Source organism: Yarrowia lipolytica, chromosome 1B (genome assembly GCF_001761485.1).
Source record: "Yarrowia lipolytica chromosome 1B, complete sequence".
Taxonomy (NCBI): Eukaryota; Fungi; Ascomycota; class Dipodascomycetes; order Dipodascales; genus Yarrowia; species Yarrowia lipolytica.
In genome coordinates, this window is record NC_090771.1 from 326,975 (window position 1) to 343,514 (window position 16,540).

At 49.4% G+C, this 16,540-nt stretch overlaps 8 protein-coding genes across 8 annotated transcripts; 4 read left to right on the forward strand and 4 right to left on the reverse strand.

Moving 5' to 3' along the window:
- Window positions 1-1,745: 1,745 nt before the first annotated feature.
- On the reverse strand, window positions 1,746-2,029 carry YALI1_B03288g (uncharacterized protein; the record flags this gene model as incomplete). Its single annotated transcript, XM_068281950.1, has 2 exons — window positions 1,746-1,900; window positions 1,945-2,029. 2 exons carry the CDS (start codon window positions 2,027-2,029, stop codon window positions 1,746-1,748), a joined length of 240 nt encoding a protein of 79 aa, XP_068138051.1.
- A 52-nt stretch (window positions 2,030-2,081) lies between these two features.
- Window positions 2,082-2,553, forward strand: YALI1_B03290g (uncharacterized protein; the record flags this gene model as incomplete). The annotated part of the gene is made up of 2 exons (XM_068281951.1): window positions 2,082-2,176; window positions 2,226-2,553. 2 exons carry the CDS (start codon window positions 2,082-2,084, stop codon window positions 2,551-2,553), a joined length of 423 nt encoding a protein of 140 aa, XP_068138052.1.
- Window positions 2,554-2,952: 399 nt separating this feature from the next.
- YALI1_B03299g (uncharacterized protein) lies at window positions 2,953-3,252 on the forward strand (the record flags this gene model as incomplete). Its single annotated transcript, XM_068281952.1, has 2 exons — window positions 2,953-3,089; window positions 3,159-3,252. 2 exons carry the CDS (start codon window positions 2,953-2,955, stop codon window positions 3,250-3,252), a joined length of 231 nt encoding a protein of 76 aa, XP_068138053.1.
- Window positions 3,253-3,975: 723 nt separating this feature from the next.
- Window positions 3,976-4,461, reverse strand: YALI1_B03314g (uncharacterized protein; the record flags this gene model as incomplete). The annotated part of the gene is made up of 1 exon (XM_500417.3): window positions 3,976-4,461. One exon carries the CDS (start codon window positions 4,459-4,461, stop codon window positions 3,976-3,978), a length of 486 nt encoding a protein of 161 aa, XP_500417.1.
- Window positions 4,462-5,490: 1,029 nt separating this feature from the next.
- YALI1_B03324g (uncharacterized protein) lies at window positions 5,491-6,093 on the forward strand (the record flags this gene model as incomplete). Its single annotated transcript, XM_068281953.1, has 2 exons — window positions 5,491-5,648; window positions 5,700-6,093. The coding sequence occupies 2 exons, from the start codon at window positions 5,491-5,493 to the stop codon at window positions 6,091-6,093; spliced, it is 552 nt and encodes a 183-aa protein (XP_068138054.1).
- A 502-nt stretch (window positions 6,094-6,595) lies between these two features.
- On the forward strand, window positions 6,596-7,850 carry YALI1_B03335g (uncharacterized protein; the record flags this gene model as incomplete). Its single annotated transcript, XM_500418.3, has 3 exons — window positions 6,596-6,695; window positions 7,140-7,198; window positions 7,350-7,850. 3 exons carry the CDS (start codon window positions 6,596-6,598, stop codon window positions 7,848-7,850), a joined length of 660 nt encoding a protein of 219 aa, XP_500418.1.
- Window positions 7,851-10,730: 2,880 nt separating this feature from the next.
- On the reverse strand, window positions 10,731-13,481 carry YALI1_B03404g (uncharacterized protein; the record flags this gene model as incomplete). Its single annotated transcript, XM_500419.3, has 1 exon — window positions 10,731-13,481. The coding sequence occupies one exon, from the start codon at window positions 13,479-13,481 to the stop codon at window positions 10,731-10,733; it is 2,751 nt and encodes a 916-aa protein (XP_500419.3).
- Window positions 13,482-15,799: 2,318 nt separating this feature from the next.
- YALI1_B03429g (uncharacterized protein) lies at window positions 15,800-16,088 on the reverse strand (the record flags this gene model as incomplete). The annotated part of the gene is made up of 2 exons (XM_068281954.1): window positions 15,800-15,987; window positions 16,031-16,088. 2 exons carry the CDS (start codon window positions 16,086-16,088, stop codon window positions 15,800-15,802), a joined length of 246 nt encoding a protein of 81 aa, XP_068138055.1.
- Window positions 16,089-16,540: the final 452 nt, after the last annotated feature.

Below are 16,540 nucleotides of genomic sequence, written 5' to 3' on the forward strand. Positions count from 1 at the left end.
AAACCTCGAGTGTTTGGTGCCTGAGACACAATGGGATTATATGTTATATTTGAAAGCGACCCAAAGTAGCGACGACACGGACTCATTAGTGCAGACCAGGGGACCTGCTCTTGTGAGCCATTTCCACGCGAAACTTCCTTTTGGTCCTTGTGGGGATGTGACATGACAGGCCCTAAAAGCTGGCCAAGTCTGCATCACAGTGGGGGGTCTAGCCCGGGCAGGAGAAATTCCAAAATACCCAAAAAAACGCGGTACCATGCATCCAGTCTCCGCGATATTATTGGCACTTGTCCCAGGATTTTTGCAGTGGGGGGATGTGGTATTTCTTTTTCTTTTTCTTTTTCTTTTTCTTTTTCTTTTTCTTTTTCTTTTTTTTTCGTTTTCTTTTTAATTTTCGTATTAGTTCCTGGCTGCTCTGGGTTGCACGGCTGCCTTTTCTCTGGCTGCACAGGTTCCCCTCTCAAACAAAGGCCATGTGGACCCACGCCAAAAGAGTCAAAAAAAATAAAAAAATATAAAAAATACGCGGTTGCTGCTAATCTGCTTCAACGGCTGCGTAGCTGCACGGCTGCAGGGATCTTTCTTTGTGGCCTGGGCCAATCGGAGGGGTGGAGGTGATAACAGTGGTTAAGAGCGGGAGGGATTAGTTGGGGGTTAGTTGGGTTTAGATAGGGAGAGGGAAAAGATTATAAAAAGAATATATAAAAAAATTATTCTGTGATTAAAAAAACAAAAGTGGGAAAGGGAACAACAGGAGAGACGAAGTTGAATAAATTGACAAGAGGCGGAAGAGATAACAAGACTTCCGCAGGTCCAGAAGAGAGCCTTGGAAACGAAAAACGACCAACGATAATAGTCTGCTTGTTAATATACGCTGTTGTTCCTGGGCCACTCTGCTCGTCAATACGCTCTGCTCGTCAATACGGCTGTTCCTGGACCTTGATAATACAATGACTCCATTCCATAATGAGATTGTATTCCTAAAATCGATAAGAAAATGCAAAATAAGAAGCGGAAAAAGAACTGAAAACAAAAAATGGATAAAATAAAATAAAATAAAATAGAAATTCGTACTTGTACCTAACTACAGCACATGGCGCAAAAGTAAACGATGCAGCTCACTCCGATGCATATTCCATTACAAAGACAAGCCGGCAAAAACTGCAAAAGAGAGACCCAGATCGGAGACTCACATTATGTATAACTGCGCAAGAATTACACATTATACATACAGTGCAGTGCGTGTACAGGGGCGGAATAAGCGGCAAAATCGATATCGCACCAATTATTTTTCTCCCAATGGTGACAAAAAGCACAAAAAGCGCAAAAAAAAGCCAAGCGAGGAGGTTGGAGGTTGGAGGTTGGAGGTGTCAGGTTGGAGGGTTGGAGGTTGGTGATGATTTGAGTGTGTTCACGCGTTATTGTATGTTTTTTTGTCTTACTTTTTTTGTGTTTTTCAAAGTGCCCCAGTGGGTTTTGTTTGATCGTTGTATACATACTGCCACCATTCTCAGTGAGGATAAAATATACGAGCGACGAGGTGCCTGGTGGAGCCGTCCGTGAATAATATTTGCGAAAGAAGACCAATGGGGAATAATAAACGGTGTGGCAGGACATTCGTGGATAGAGGCGCAGAATGGCGGAGCAGGCAGCGCAGAATGGTGGAGCGGAGCGCAGAATTTCGAACAAGAGAACAAGAAAAAGAACAATGTACGATATAAATGTTCTAGTGATAAACAACAGTTTTACAGCGGTGAACAATCGCAATGAGTCATCATTGTCTTTACGTAAAGAGTCTTGTGGAAGTTCAAGGGGTGGAGACGTGTAGCTACTTCACCACGCCTGTTGTCTACTGTACCATGACGCTCACTTATTACTATTGCATCGCCAAGAATCATCCCTGACTCAGTATTCGAGTCCAAGTCAGATAAATCTCAACTCGACGGAGTCCCATCTCTTCTACTGGCCAATAATACGCCAAATGTGCTCTTGCGCAGGTCGAAAGAGAATGAACAGAAGCGGCTGACATGTTTTACTAGCATTGGTGCCAGAGATTCGAAGTTAGGCATGTGGATGGTGAGATGATGCTCTGGTGTGTAGTAGTACGAGAGCAGAACCGGCGCAGCATTGAGCTTGTCCTGTTACTGAACTCGGAGGAGAGGCATTGGTGTAGTTTGTACTTGCGGTAAGTGGGTGAATCGAATCGGTATAATCCAATTGTGTAGGATCAACTTTGAATTGGAGCATCATCATTTCCGTCAGCTCTGTCAGCTCGTCAACCCCTCGTCCCCGTCAACTGGTCCACTCGGTCAACCTGATCAACTCGGTAACTCCGCCAACTCCGCCAAATCCGCCAATCCGCCAACCCCTACCGAATATGTTCAGCCACAGTACATTCTTCCTCAACCCTTCAAATGCTCATACAAAGCTAGGATTCTCCAAAACTTCATCTCCACCTTCACTCACTCCCCGGACTCCCACACAGCACGCCAATCAACCAGCATCAGACCACCTCGAGCGTCGTTAACTGACTACAGTATGTACGGCTGCTAATGTTCCACAGGATAGGCCAACTGCGTTCCAAGATTTTGGCCAAAAGAAACGCCGAAAAAGCAACGTTCAAAAAGAAATGCGACACGCGGATTAGATCCAGGTGAGGATCTACACCCAGGCAGTTTCATCCCCATCACTGAGTGTGAGACATGGTAACTACATTTCAGCGGTGCTGCTGATCGTCCGCGATGGATGAGTAAGCTGTATTCCTAGCTTCAGGTGTGGTTATCCAAAATGAGGGTTGCTGAAGGAGACGCAGGAGACGTGATGACGAGGTTACAGAGACAGTGCAGTACCCCCCTTTAAAAAGATTCGAAGCTGTGTCAGACCTTGTTGCGGTGTTGCTGGAGTATACGCATACTTGTACTGCGCTCAATGATACTACTTCTTTCGTTGGCAATGGAGATACAACCAATTGACCAAGAAATAAGTGAGTGCAAGCACCTTCTACCCAAGTCCCGCACTTCACATCTCCATTACCTGTTCCAGGTTAGTCAGTATCAGCTTTGGCGGGAGTTAACGCAGCAATGGGCTCAGTAAGGTACTATCGAGGATACAACAGGTACAAGTATCTCGATATTGTCCGATTAATCTTCAATTTAAAGTCCCGATTCCCCCCTCCCTGTCGTTAGACTGATTTCAATTGGTCTCGTCCACACACAGCACCAGGCATTACTGTATAACGATTACAGAGTATGATATAGACGAGTTATGAGTATTGGTAAGAGACAATATGTTTATTTGAATCACTATTTGTTGTCTTGATGAGATTTTCTGTTCATAAAAAGTCTCTAGGGCTCAGTAGACACTCTCGTGGGTTTCAGCTCCACTTTCTGAACAGGGTCACAGAACACGTTCCAGAGCATATGAAGATATGAGCGTATTATTAATCGAATCCTCCATGCTGTTCAAATCCCGTTGCAAAGCTCTCTTCCTTGTAACATATCATTGGATCGCACAAGACATGGCATTTCACCAACACTCCACCTACAGCACAGAATCAGTTTCAGAAAAGCCACGACGATGGGCTCAATGACAGCAGAGCCTCCAGAGTCGTTATAGAGCACTATCGAACCTCCGTACCCTGCAATATACCCATATTGTCTTGTAAATATACATCCCCAGGTACTGTACATGACAAGTGCAACTACCCCGAACAGTACCTTCTGAAAGAGGATTGAAGCTATCCACTTCACTTTTAACAACAAACCCGCCTATCTCACCTCCACCACTTCACATACTAAACATCATCATTAACTAACACATCATTTGCTGTTTTCTAATCTGGACATGACCTTCCACGTCAACATCGAATCAGAATGCCGGTCCAAGACTCGGCCTATTTACACTCCGCCACTGGTTGATCTCCGCCTGACTTGGTTCGTTCAAAAGTCGTGTTTGATTCAACTAGACCTGTCCATCTTAGTTGAAATCGGAAGCCTGCAAGTTTCGAGTCATGGCAGGCAGGGCGATTCGGATTCCATCCAGATCCTTGGACATACACACCTGGCAGCCCAGACGCGAGGTCTCGGTGAGGCCAAATGCCAGATCCAGCATGTCGTTCTCATCATCATCAGGCTCCTCCAACTTGTCGTAGTACTCGGGGTCCACAATCACGTGGCAAGTGGAGCAGGCACACGATCCGCCACAAGCGCCCTCCATGTCCAGATTGTTGGCCTGTGCAATGTCCAGCAGATTGTCGCCCTCGCACGTGTCAACCTCAATCTGCTCACCGTCCTTGGTGATGAAGGTGACCTTGATTTCCTCGCCAGGCTTGGGCTTGTGCACATGACCGTGGAAAACGGGAGCCGAGGTCTGGAAAAGACGCGTGGCCGGGGCAACGGGTCGGAACGTCCGTGGAACGGCCCGGGAAACCTGCAAAACCTGTCGAGAGAACGTACGGAGCATTATCGGTGGCGTTGAAAAAATGTTGATTTGAATCTTCAAACTGTACACATTTTAAACTCTATCAGAGGAGCTGAGTGGGGGATTAGTCAGCGGTCGAGGGGAAATTGAAGACGTTGATATAATGCTGGATTGGGGTGTTGCTGTCAATGTGGTGAGTTGAATGGTGCAATATATATCGCTCTCGGGTACCTATATCAAGACTTGTGGGTGATATAGCGCCCGAATCCGTTGCTTGATAGGACTAATTGGTGATATCTGGAGCTTGCGGCATGGTGAGCACTCTAAAGACCTCCTCAGATCTCTCTCAGTAGCTTGCTAGCTTTTTTTTGCTTTATCAGAGTTGAAAAGGAGGCATTATGTCTCATTTGGCTGAGTTGGGTGCTTAGTCAGCTTGGTGAATACTGCTCCGATTTGATTTCTGATAGTTTATTTTTGCTCTATATCCGATTACAAGACGAACGCACTCTTTGTAGTGTAAATATAATACCTCTATCACGTCCTGACGGGGGTTTCTACCCAGCCAATAGAAACGCTTACAGTAAGAGAGAAGACTAAAAGGCCCTATAGGACGTCATTTACTGTACAACCAAAGCACGAGTTGCTTGGATATATAATGGGAGTCTTTTTCATGTAGCAGAATTCATCAAATAAAAATGGGCTTTGATCTGATCTTCCTCCGAATTACGAAAATACTATATATAATAACAAAAAACGGCTTTATTATCCTTTCCTGAGACACGCTTACATGTGGGGTCACCCACAGGTCGGTAGTAGGCGCATCTGGATGTGGTTGTGCACAGTACTGTATGTACAGTACGCAGTACGTTGGGGGATGTGTCGACAGGTTATGAGCTAGGGTGGGTGATTGAGTGATTGCGACATTTGTACGACACTTGTGTTTGAACTGAACTTGTACTTGATCTATACTTGACCTTCTAGTTGACTCTAACAGCACTATAAACTATTTTCGAATGCCCTGAACAAAAGCGGTTTGGTCACAAAGAATCAATCAAAAGCGCTCGATCTCTTATGGCCATTCTTCTCGCGGCGGATACAGATGCACAATTGTCAGTCTACTTGCCTTTCTCGTACAGTTCGTACTCGTACCTGACCGGACATGCACGGTTGTGGCGCCTTCTCACATACAAGGAACCACCGTATAGGGGGTCCATAAGCGACCCCTTCTCGTACCCAACTTGACCCTGCGTTCCCGTCGCATTTGCAGCCCGTATACATAGCTCCACGAAAACCAAACGGCTTTTGTCCTTGTCGCGCGTACAACTCCAGTTTCCGGCGTCTGCAGGTGTCGGCGCGCTTCCTGGAGGCATAGATGGCCGGAAAAAGAGCGCGCAGAGCTCACTGAGCAAATCCCGCAACTCTCAAAGCGGCTGCCATGTCTATGTGCCAAGGAGCGAGTCCCGGCTGCGTTTCTTTTGTGTCCAACCGGAATCTCCGAATCCACTCCGACTACCTGCGTCTGTCGAGTATAGGGCAAACGAAGCGGCTAAACGGTTTTCTGCCTTGTTGCTTCAAGTGTGTCTGTCGTCCAGCGGGATTTTGGTCACGCGCACAAGGTCTCGTGACCCCTTAAGACAGTTGTGGGCCTTCAGATACCGCTATGAAATGTTGTAGAAGACTGCATATACTGGGCATGATGATTGGCTGGATGAAAAGAGATCTGGAACTGTCATGCAGGTCCAAAGCAGATCGAAAAGAAAAAAAAAATTGAACAAATGAACTCTCTTTGCTTTATAATGTCTGTCTTGGTACTGTGAGCTCTCCTGTATGTGCTGTACATTTCTCCTCATCGTAGATTTCGCTCAGCCGTTAGTCCATGGTGACCATGTTCGGTTAACTAATGGTGTAAGTAAAGTTGTTTAATTACTTAGGTGAATTCAACTAAATATATATTGGCGAAACTGCACTCAAATTGTCCAAATTGAGAAAATGGAGTTTCATACACCGTGGGACCCGCTATGGAGCGCATCTTATGGCTCTCGGCCTTCTTATTATCACCCTCAAAAATCCTGAAAATCAGCCCGCGTAGGAATCGAACTGAGCCCTAGCCCCGCACACCGCTATCACGCACTATCCACTATCACGCATACTGTATTCTAGCCCCCGCCACGACATCATGGAAGCGAGCGAACTATACAAGAGCTACGAGACGGACTTTCTGCTGGCGCAATCCGAGATTGAGCAGAAGCTCGAGAGCATTTCGACGCTCGAGCGAGGTGAGTATGGGCGAGCCAAGGGCGCAACCTCGACAATGACGTGGTATTTGATCGACAAGGAATGACATGAACAAGTGGCATTCGCAATGTTTTCGACTGCTGATATCTGGCAGGTGACGTATTCTACCACGAGATTGCTGTTTGGCAGTCGTCGACAGATGCTGCCCAGCGGTGCATCTTTCACTATTGGTGACAAGAAACGCTGATTGAACGGCTATAGCCCTTTGGAATTCGGGTATTCTGTTATTCACGACTGTGAAATACCAGACAGTGAATCATGGTCCTGTCACCATCAACTTTTTCCTGCAGGCGCTCGATTGAACTTCAACCACTCCTGAAGAAGTTCATGGGGGACACAAGTAATTGCTTTCTGTTACTCCAGTGATACGGTCCGTTCTCATGTCTACACGGGTCTTAACTTGTCAATTTCCAGTACTAACACAGACGCCCGAACATCTGCCGTCAAGGCCGTTGAGCGAACCATTGGCGAGGCCTACGAAATTGTGAGTATCGAAGGGGGATATTTGGTCGATACAAACGACATACTGGTTAAAAATGGATCTGGTTTTTTGGACCGGTCTATTTAACAGTCTTAATGATCCGGCTGGACTACAGACACGACGCCCAACAATCTCCTCATCCCTACTAACTCAGCTTGACCAACTCTCGGTTGAAATCCAAAACATCCCCTCGTCTGCGCGAGCACCTTTGTCTGCCAACCTGCGACAGTATCGACAGTCAATCCAGTCTGCTAAGAAGCAGCTTGCCAACGTGGAGCAGGCTGGCGCTCGAAATGAGCTCTTTGGAGACAGATCGGCGGCCGGCGACGGCGACATTGCTCTCGACCAGCGACAGCAGCTTCTGTCTGGCCAGGAGTCCCTCGACCGAAGCTCGCAGCGAATCAGAGACTCGCAACGAGTGGCCAACGAAACTGAGTCCATTGGAGCCAACATTCTGACCGACCTGCGGGGCCAGCGGGAACAGATTCAAAACTCGAGAAACACATTGCTGGAGGCAGATGGCTACGTGGACAAGAGTATTCGGACTCTGCGGTCCATGACCCGTAGGATGGCTATGAACAAGGTGTTGACCTACCTGATCATTGCTGTGTTGGTGATTCTCATTCTGCTGGTTCTAGCCAGCAAGTTTTGGTAGACGGTAAATGACGTAATGTTGACTATAATTATTAATGAAAGGGTGTATCCAATGCAAGTTGGTGATGGTAGTGCGTTCTATGGCGGGTAGGAAGTGGAGAAGAACGGATACTGGTAGCTCTTCCAAGACGTAGAGTCAAGCAAACGCCAGTCTCGCTTCATTGACACTCACTCTGAGTAACCCTGATACTTGTACAGTTGCTGGCTTCTAAATCTTTCGAGAATGGTGGTTCCATACATGCTCTTGCTCTAGACCTTGCAGCAACAGTAAGAAGTTGGCTACAGTACTGCAGATAACACGTTCGAGACTTGGCAGTTGTTCGCGACTTTGTCGTCTAATGAATATTTGCTCTAGTATTGACACTTGCGCTATTCCGTCTTGGTCTAAATTAATGTGTATTTGAAATAGGACCTAATGAACAGCATGGAGCGGTCTAAAACCAAGCTAAGGACCATTGTTAGGAGATTGGAAAGTTGACTAAGGGGGAATAAGAGGTCCAATGACTTATGAGAGGTGTTTTCTTTCTTTACAAACAACCAATTGTGTGAGTTGTTGTGTCTGCACAGGCTGGCCAGTGGCGTGTCTCAGACAATCAGACAACCATAATCAAAGGCATGTTGGTTCAAACCTACGACTTTTAGTCAATACTGTAAATAAGCAAACAAATAAACAGCGGTGCTATGTGGACTGGGTTATACTGGTTATTGTTTGGCTGGTGATGTCAACGCAAGTAAGGACTTGAGCTTGTGGTGTGGAATATACAAGTATGTACTGTACTTGTTTTTCCATAACCGTCCCACAACAGCCAGAGTCGGTACAGCATCGAGGGAGTCAAGGTCTAGCTTGTAGAATGAACTCACAATCCATGGAGCCAGTTGAGTACTTGTAAAAGTACTTGCAAAGACCCAATGACTTGTGAAGGGTGCAATGTGAAGCTGACGGCTGCACTCGTTGTAATGGCTGCATGCGGGTCTCAATACGGGCTTTTTATGGCTTTTAATGCCGCCAAAATATTATCAGGGCTATACTTATAGTATATTATCGGCTCCTGTATTGCTTTTGGGAAGAGTGATAGGGATGGACATAGCGAGAGGGGACCGGATCAACCCAGTCCAGGACATAGAAGACAAATGGAACCACACCGACTGAGAGTCTCCACCTTCTGTATCCAAGAGCTTGCCGGTATATTCTCTTGGCACGTGACTGTCTTCGTCGAGATCATCTCCAACGTCATGTCCAAGCTTAACAAAAGTACTTCCAACTTAGTTATACTCAGGTGAGAGCATACCTAAAAAGCCATTAAAAAAGCAGAAAAAAAAAGCAGAAAAAAAAAAAAAGCAAGTCCATAAAATGCCTTTTCCGAGGGCTCCTGTACAGTTAGACACTCCAACAACGATGAGGGGGGGGGGGGGGGGGGGGGGAAAGAAGCCAAAAACAAAGGCCGAGGCCCATTCCATCCAACCTACCGACGATATTCCTGCCAAAAGTAACCCACAGAGCATTACCTCAGACAAGTACTGTAGTCCTTTAAGCTGCCCTGACCAATTCTCACTCAGCGAAGAGAGTTGATTGGTTCATAGAGAGGCTTGGTTGGCAGTTGCGGGCTCGTTGATTGACAGTTGGAAGTGAGATAGAGCTGAATAATAGCTGACAGGATCGTGTTAATAACTAACGATAACGATTGAAGTGTAGTGGATATTTGTGGTGTCCCTGTGGTGTCCCTGAGGTGGTTGGTTCGAATAACTGAGTCGGAGCACCATGATGAGCGCTACCAAGTCGTGTGTATCATGGAGTTGCCCGGAGCAGAGCAAGCTCTCAGAGGACACAAACTTGTTGTTTCGAGCTGTAGACAGAACTTGAACGTGGTTCTGGATGTGATAAGTATCGCACAGAATGTTGGGGGCACCGTCGACAAAAGTCAACGACTTAGGAAATCGTCTCTGTAGGGTATTGGATGACGTGGAGAGTCCTCAAAGAGACTCGTAGGGTGACTTATCCCCACCAAAATGGTCTGATATTCGTGACGACCTGTTCCAATCAATGATTTCTTGTGCCCGTTAGATATTCCCACCAACTGCTGTAGTTGCACATCAACTTCTGCAGTAGTTGACATTATGCACAAGTCAAGTATTGCTCCCAACTTCCGAGCCCAAAAGCCAACTACTCGCAACCATATTAGAAGACTTCTCTACAAAACTCGCCACCGGAAAAACAGCTCATGAAAAGCCACTATTGACCTTGAAAACCGCATCTGCGACCCAAAATCAGCTTCTGGGCCATGAAACCAACTCACACAGCCTCCTCCACCTTATACAAGACCCCTTGCCGAGGACTCAACGCTCCGTCACCGTCTCTGACGCATAGTATCATTGTGGAGGGTAGAAGAGGGTGTGTGAGAGTCATTCTAAGCAACAGATGCTGATGGTGACGAGTCAGTGAGGTCGACATGGTCGTTGCGAAAGCAATTGATAGTTGAAAGTACAGAGCATTCGTTATCCACGACTACACTGACATGACACAGACAGTCCATGATCACCCACACACTCAACACACCAGCAACAACACTCACCCGTGTTCCATTACTCGCCCAATTGAAGGCCGCCCTTCAGACCACACTCTTCACGTGGCGCGAACCTACACAGACAACCGAGCTGGGATCACATCCCACGAATTGATGACGGTGATGGCTGATCCATACAGAATCATCCTCTCTCTCGTCACAATCTCAGGCTACTTCCCATCCATCCATCCCACATATCACCCCAATCACAGATCACCCCGACCACAGATCACATCCATCACACCACACTAGATCATGTCAATACGCCAGATTCCTCCCCGCTCACTACCCGGCAGTCATTCGCCATAAATACAATAATATTACAATGCTTCAATAATGTGGACAATCTTGTCCACGACTTTTTCGAAAATCGAGTCGTCTCCTCGAACCACCACCAGCTTGCCCTGGCCTCTCAACTCCACTGCCGACGACTCCAACTCGGAGCCCTCAGCCTGCAGATAGATGAGAATGTCGGGAGCAGGAAGCCCTCGAAGCAAATTGGCACTGGACATCCATTCCTCGAGATACGACGAGGCCGAGGCCGAAGACACACTCTCAGAGACGGACGCTCGAGACATGAGTGGGTCATGTGAGACGGAGCCGTGGTGGTGGGGAGAATCACGTGAGATGGAGCCGCGCGACTCGTGGGCCAGCTCAGCCACACGCGTCTCGTGTTGGTGATGCGACGTCACGTGGGGATGCGCGTTGTGCACAGGGTCATGTGACACACTTTCACGTGTCGGGTCACGTGTGGCCGAGGTGGGCTCATCTCGCGAGAGCTCGTGCTCTGCGCCAGCATGAGGAGCAATCGCCACGCTAGGCGAGCGTCCACTTCCTCCTACGCTCGCCGGCGATCCACTCTCGGACTCCTCGGGGATCACAGAGGTGTCTCTCTTCCATCTCTCCATGGCTTCCGATTCGTGTTCTTCCGAGTATGTCGACGTGTGGCTTTGTCGCATCAAGTGCTCCTGAACAAACTTGTCGGCAATCGTCACGAGATAGCCATGTAGCAGGACAACGCCAGGCTGAGAAGTCTTGTGTTGCGCCGAATGGAAGTAGTTGGACACGAGCTGATGTAAACACGTGATATTCCACATGGCTGACGCGAATCCGTCGGTGATGAAGTCGGGTTTTTGGTTGATGATGCAGGCCAGCGAGTTGGCGGGGGTGGTTGAGGGGTTGGTCGAGGTTGTGGGGGTGTCTGACGCGCCTGCAATGTTGTGCAGGGTGACAAACGAGTACTTTGAGTCGGTCGGCGCGTTTTTGCTGTCAGCAGCCTCTGCACTCTTGACTTCGGTAGGAGTCTCAGCCTTGGCTTCGTTCTTATCGGCAACCTCAGCCTCTTTTCCTTTAGCTTCTGTGGGCTCCACCTTTGCAGGTTCAGTGGCGGCTGTGCCGGCAACGCTCGCATTGCTAAGCTTCTCCTTGACGCTGTCAACTACCTTTCTTCCCCATTCTCCTCCTCCCTCGATGGCCACAATCCTGCTTCTCTCACTCACCTGGCCGGGGAGAGGCTCACAGAGCATGCTGAGTGCGTCTGCCTTCTCGCGCATACTCATGGGACCTCCCTCTTCGGCCACGAGCGGACTGATGCGGCCAGAGGCAATCGCAATGGCCGACTTGTACCGCACGGACCGCCGCTGTTGCTGGGGCAAATGATGGGGGGCGAGCGGGTCGTGGTACGATGAGGTTCGGCGTCGCTTGGTAGCATGGTCCTCCTCGATTAACGCATGGGTGGGAGGAAGACGCGTTCGGTGGGTCAGCGAGTTGAGGCTGAGCGGCGAATGAAATGCGGGGGAGTATTGTAGGGGCTGTGATGACAGTTTGGGTGTGGTGTTCTCGAACTTGATGTGCTTGCCGGGCGGTTGGGAGGAAGACGACGCTGCCGAGGTGGGGGCAGTCGAGTTGGGTGGTCCATGGGGTCCTGAGACGGAGCCCTGGTGGCCCTGGCCGTGGGAGGCAGCCCGATCCCGGCCCTCCATCTCCAGCTCGTCTCTGGGCACGATTCTGGGCAACGCCGAGAACGTTTCTGGTGCTGAGTTGTGTCTAGTCTGGGCTGCGACGTGCTCAACGCTCGTGGGGTAGCTATACCGAGCAGCCGGGTGTGGATAATGGGGATGGAAGAGCGCTGCTTGTGGGGGAGGTGGCGGAGGAGGAGGATAGGGCATGCCTGAAGAGGCATCGAAAGATGAGTGCGAGCTCGAGATGCTGCTGAAGCTGCCGCTGCTGTTTCCACCAACACTTCCGCCCATGCTGCCAATGCTTCCGACGCTGCCGCTGCTTCCTCCGCTGCTGTGCCGGGGCGAGTATGTGTTGCCCGCACCCGCGCCTGCTGACGTGATTCCTCTACACACGGGACACACGCCGCTGTTGTTTTCACCGCCATTTTTTTTGGGGTTTCGTCTAGGCTGGTAGCGGTAGTCCGGGAAGCGCTCCAGGTGGCTCCTCTTCTCCTCGTCACTGAGCTGGACCCAAAAGTCCTTTTCCGTCTGGGCCAGGCTTCGCCACTGCTCTCCAATAATCTTTGAGATCTCTGGGTTGGACTTGCCGGGGTTTTCGGCCACCACAATCGAGTGGTGGTGTTGTCGGTACAGAATGAAGGCGTTTCTGGGCCGCGGCACACGCGTCACGTTGGGACAGATACAGACGTGGGCCTGGGCAAGCGGGGGAATGTTTGACGGCTGCTGTTGCTGGGGTGGTGGAGGCGCCTGATGCTGCTGCTGTTGCTGCTGCTGCTGTGGTGGGCCGTGGCTCTGGGGGTGGGCCTGTGGTGGTGGTGGGCCATGCTGCTGCTGCTGTGGCTGTTGTTGCTGGTGAGGAGGTGGTCCATGTGCTGGATGGCCAGCATGCCCCGGAGGATAGTACATGTATTGAGGATGCTGATGTTGTGGATGGGGATGGTGTTGTGGGTGGTGAAGCTGGGGAGGGTGCTGTTGCTGCTGCTGTTGGTGCTGTTGGTGCTGTTGCGCCTGTTGCTGATGTTGTTGCGCCTGTTGCTGCTGCTGCTGCTGCTGCTGCTGCTGAGGGGTATTATGCGGAGGTCCCTGCCCTGGAGGTCCGTTGTACGACATGGTGACGATGGCCGTTGCTGATTCCGCTGGTTAGTAGAGAAGACTAGCGTCTACCTGTTTCAGAGTGTGGCAGCGCTTATAAGGATGCTGCTGCTGATGCTGCTGCCAGGGCTGTAAGGGGAGGGGGGCGTGATTCGTGGGGGGTGGCGTCGTCTATGGTGGCAGCGTTCGCTGGGTGGTGTCGTACGTCTTCGCCTCTTGCCGCTCTAGCCGCCGCGGTGATGATGACAAAAGCTGGAGCAGAAGCAGACTTGGATGTGAGGTGTAGGAGGTCTCTCGGATTTGAGTTTGCCACCATTTCAAGCCAAGCGCCAAACAAAAGGCTTCGTTGGTTTTGTGCTTTTTTAATCTTTGCAATAAGCTCGGCCAGATTATTATTTACAGTCTGAAAAAGTTTATTCTCACAAAACGAAAAATCCCAACCTACAGTCTTGGCGAACCGTAACCTTATGCTCTCCTATTGAGATAGACTTTTAAGCGAGCAACCTAAGGTGGTGATAATGGCAGAGAAAGTGCAAAAAAGGAAAAGTCGTGGATTGTGCAAACAGATGGCGGCATTTGGGCAGGAGTGGTGGGGGTGACGGGTGTTCTGGCCTATTTCGCCGTCATTCTGAGTCACTTTTGGGCCATCCATCTACTGGAGAATCCCCACAGTTATTACTTTTCACACAGCTTCGACTCGACACACAGCTTTCGACTCGACACCCAACTCTCTACGGTGCAAGGTCGGGTAGTTTAGAACATTTGTGTTCTGGCTGTTCAGGTTACGAGTGGATACTTTTGATCTTCCAAGGTGACACAAAACTGCCGGTGATCAGCCATTGTGTGCAACTTTCCGCCTACCGTGGTTAAAGAAAGACAAGATGGAAGGTAGAATTAGTGCGCTAATTGTAGTATGTACGCATTTTGACGGGTGGAGACAGATGCCAAGATGGTGAGGCGTTTGATTGGGATTTGTAGGGTTGGGAATCGACTCAATGTCTGACCAACTGCAGCTCGAATTCTATACGTATAGCTCATGAATATTATAGGCCGGCCGCACAAGGAGATAATAGAGTGGGCGTACGGGCAAGCACTTGTAGGTACAGGTAGGCACAGGTACCGGTAGGCACAGGTACCGGTAGGCACAGGTACCGGTAGACACAGGTACGACGAGAGGGGCAGACATCTTCATTCCTGCGTTCGTCTTGGCACGAGAGCTTCCGACAGGCGTCTCTCAGCCGTGTATCTCCGATCTCCAACGACGAATCCACGAGTCGGGCCTTTTGTGGAACACTTGAGTTCCCTGAGTGGGAATGGAAGTAAGCAAATGCAAAACTCGGCTAAGGTTGCACTCACTTTTCTTCCATCGTCTCATGAGCCAGCGTCCATCTCTCGATCTGTTCCCAAATCGAAACCCTTCTTCCAAGAACAGTATGCTATGATTTGTTACCAGTCCAGGTGCCCCCGTTGGTCTGCCTAAAGTTATTATTCCGGGTTGGACGGCTAGCCCTAGTTTGCAACACATTAAGGTTCCCAATGTACTCCCAATCTGTGGCTTGCCGTCTTGGTTGAGGGACAGGGGCCCCAATACGGCTGACGCTTCAAATCGGACTGCGCAGACATATACTTCTGGAACGGGGCTTTCTAACAACCCTCTTAAAGTACCATGTTGTCTCACAAAATGACCGACTTTCCGCTCTCGCAACTTTATCCAACTTAAACCTCTTCCAAAATTGTTCCACGGCTATGTGGACTACTTTAATCTCCGTCGGGCGGGCCTACCGTCGGAACTCGTTCAGTTTCGCCGCCAGAGCATAGAAAACCGTGTTGATGGAACCGGACGGGCTTCAGAAGTCATTTTGATACCACTCATGTCGAAAATCGTACCGTTGGCGCGGTTTTTGGGGCCCACGCTGACATACTCCCCACTACTCGCGTTTGCGAACTTGGCACAGACTTACGAGTTGTGGACAATTTGGGTTGTTGCTCATGATCCATACCATGTGTTCAGGTTTTCCACGTTATATCGGGCCCGATCGCCAAATGACGGAGGAACTTTTCGACATCATTGAGGCACGTAACAAGGTAAAAGACGAGATGCGAGACGAGGTGTGAGACAAGCACACCCGTCGTCTTCGACTTGCCCCAATTGGGTCTCATTTGCGCCCATATATTATCGCTATCTTACGATGCTCATTTCCCTGTCCCGCATCCCCACAAGTGACGTCCGAAGAAGAAACATTGGGGTCTAGGGTCTTCGGAACGAGCTCCAATCGTGAGCAGTGCTCCCGTTAATACATTTGATCATGTGACCAAGGGCTCCTTCTTCCAATTCACTACTCGTTGCGTCTGGCTCTTGTGCCGTTGGCCCAACCCAATCTTCGAAATACCGCCCAAGGTCCCCAACGACAGGGTCTCATCTTGGCTCCTTCAAATGATCCGCGATTCCCGTTTATTATCCTGATATTATGGGCCGGCGCTGTATGGAATACGATACGAACATGGGTGTGGAGGCACCACGGGTCTCGGTGGTTTGGTTGGAACGGGACGATTTTGACTGCTGAAACCTCTTGGGAAGTTGCTTGCGACCCGGCCTCGTCTCAACGCGTACTTCAAATTACACATTCAACCGTTTCTGTCACGCACTAAACCCACGATTTTGGAGACAGTCCTGTTTTCGGACACTGTGCAGACATGACATGCAAGGTCGACACGCTAAGAGGTTGTCTTTCGGGCCTGTCACCTATAGCGCTACTGGACTACTGTACTGTAACTGGATTAGTAAGATTAGTCACGTTCATCTCAAGTGGCTATAACCGAATACAAGCACTGTTTTATGCACCCTCCTACTCCTCCCGGTGCAATGTTGATCCCCCACCTCCCTATCTGGTTAGACCCGCACTAGCGCATCTATCCGAGATCCACTTTTCGGCCAGGTGGAGCCTTGGAAAGGAACGCGAAGCTGGTTCGAGGCGGCGCGCACGCGTCCTTGAGCAACCGATAGGGTTGCGACATCTCGAGAGGCAAATTGCTGTCTCATTTGCACCATTCCATTCCGATATACTATCTATCTCATT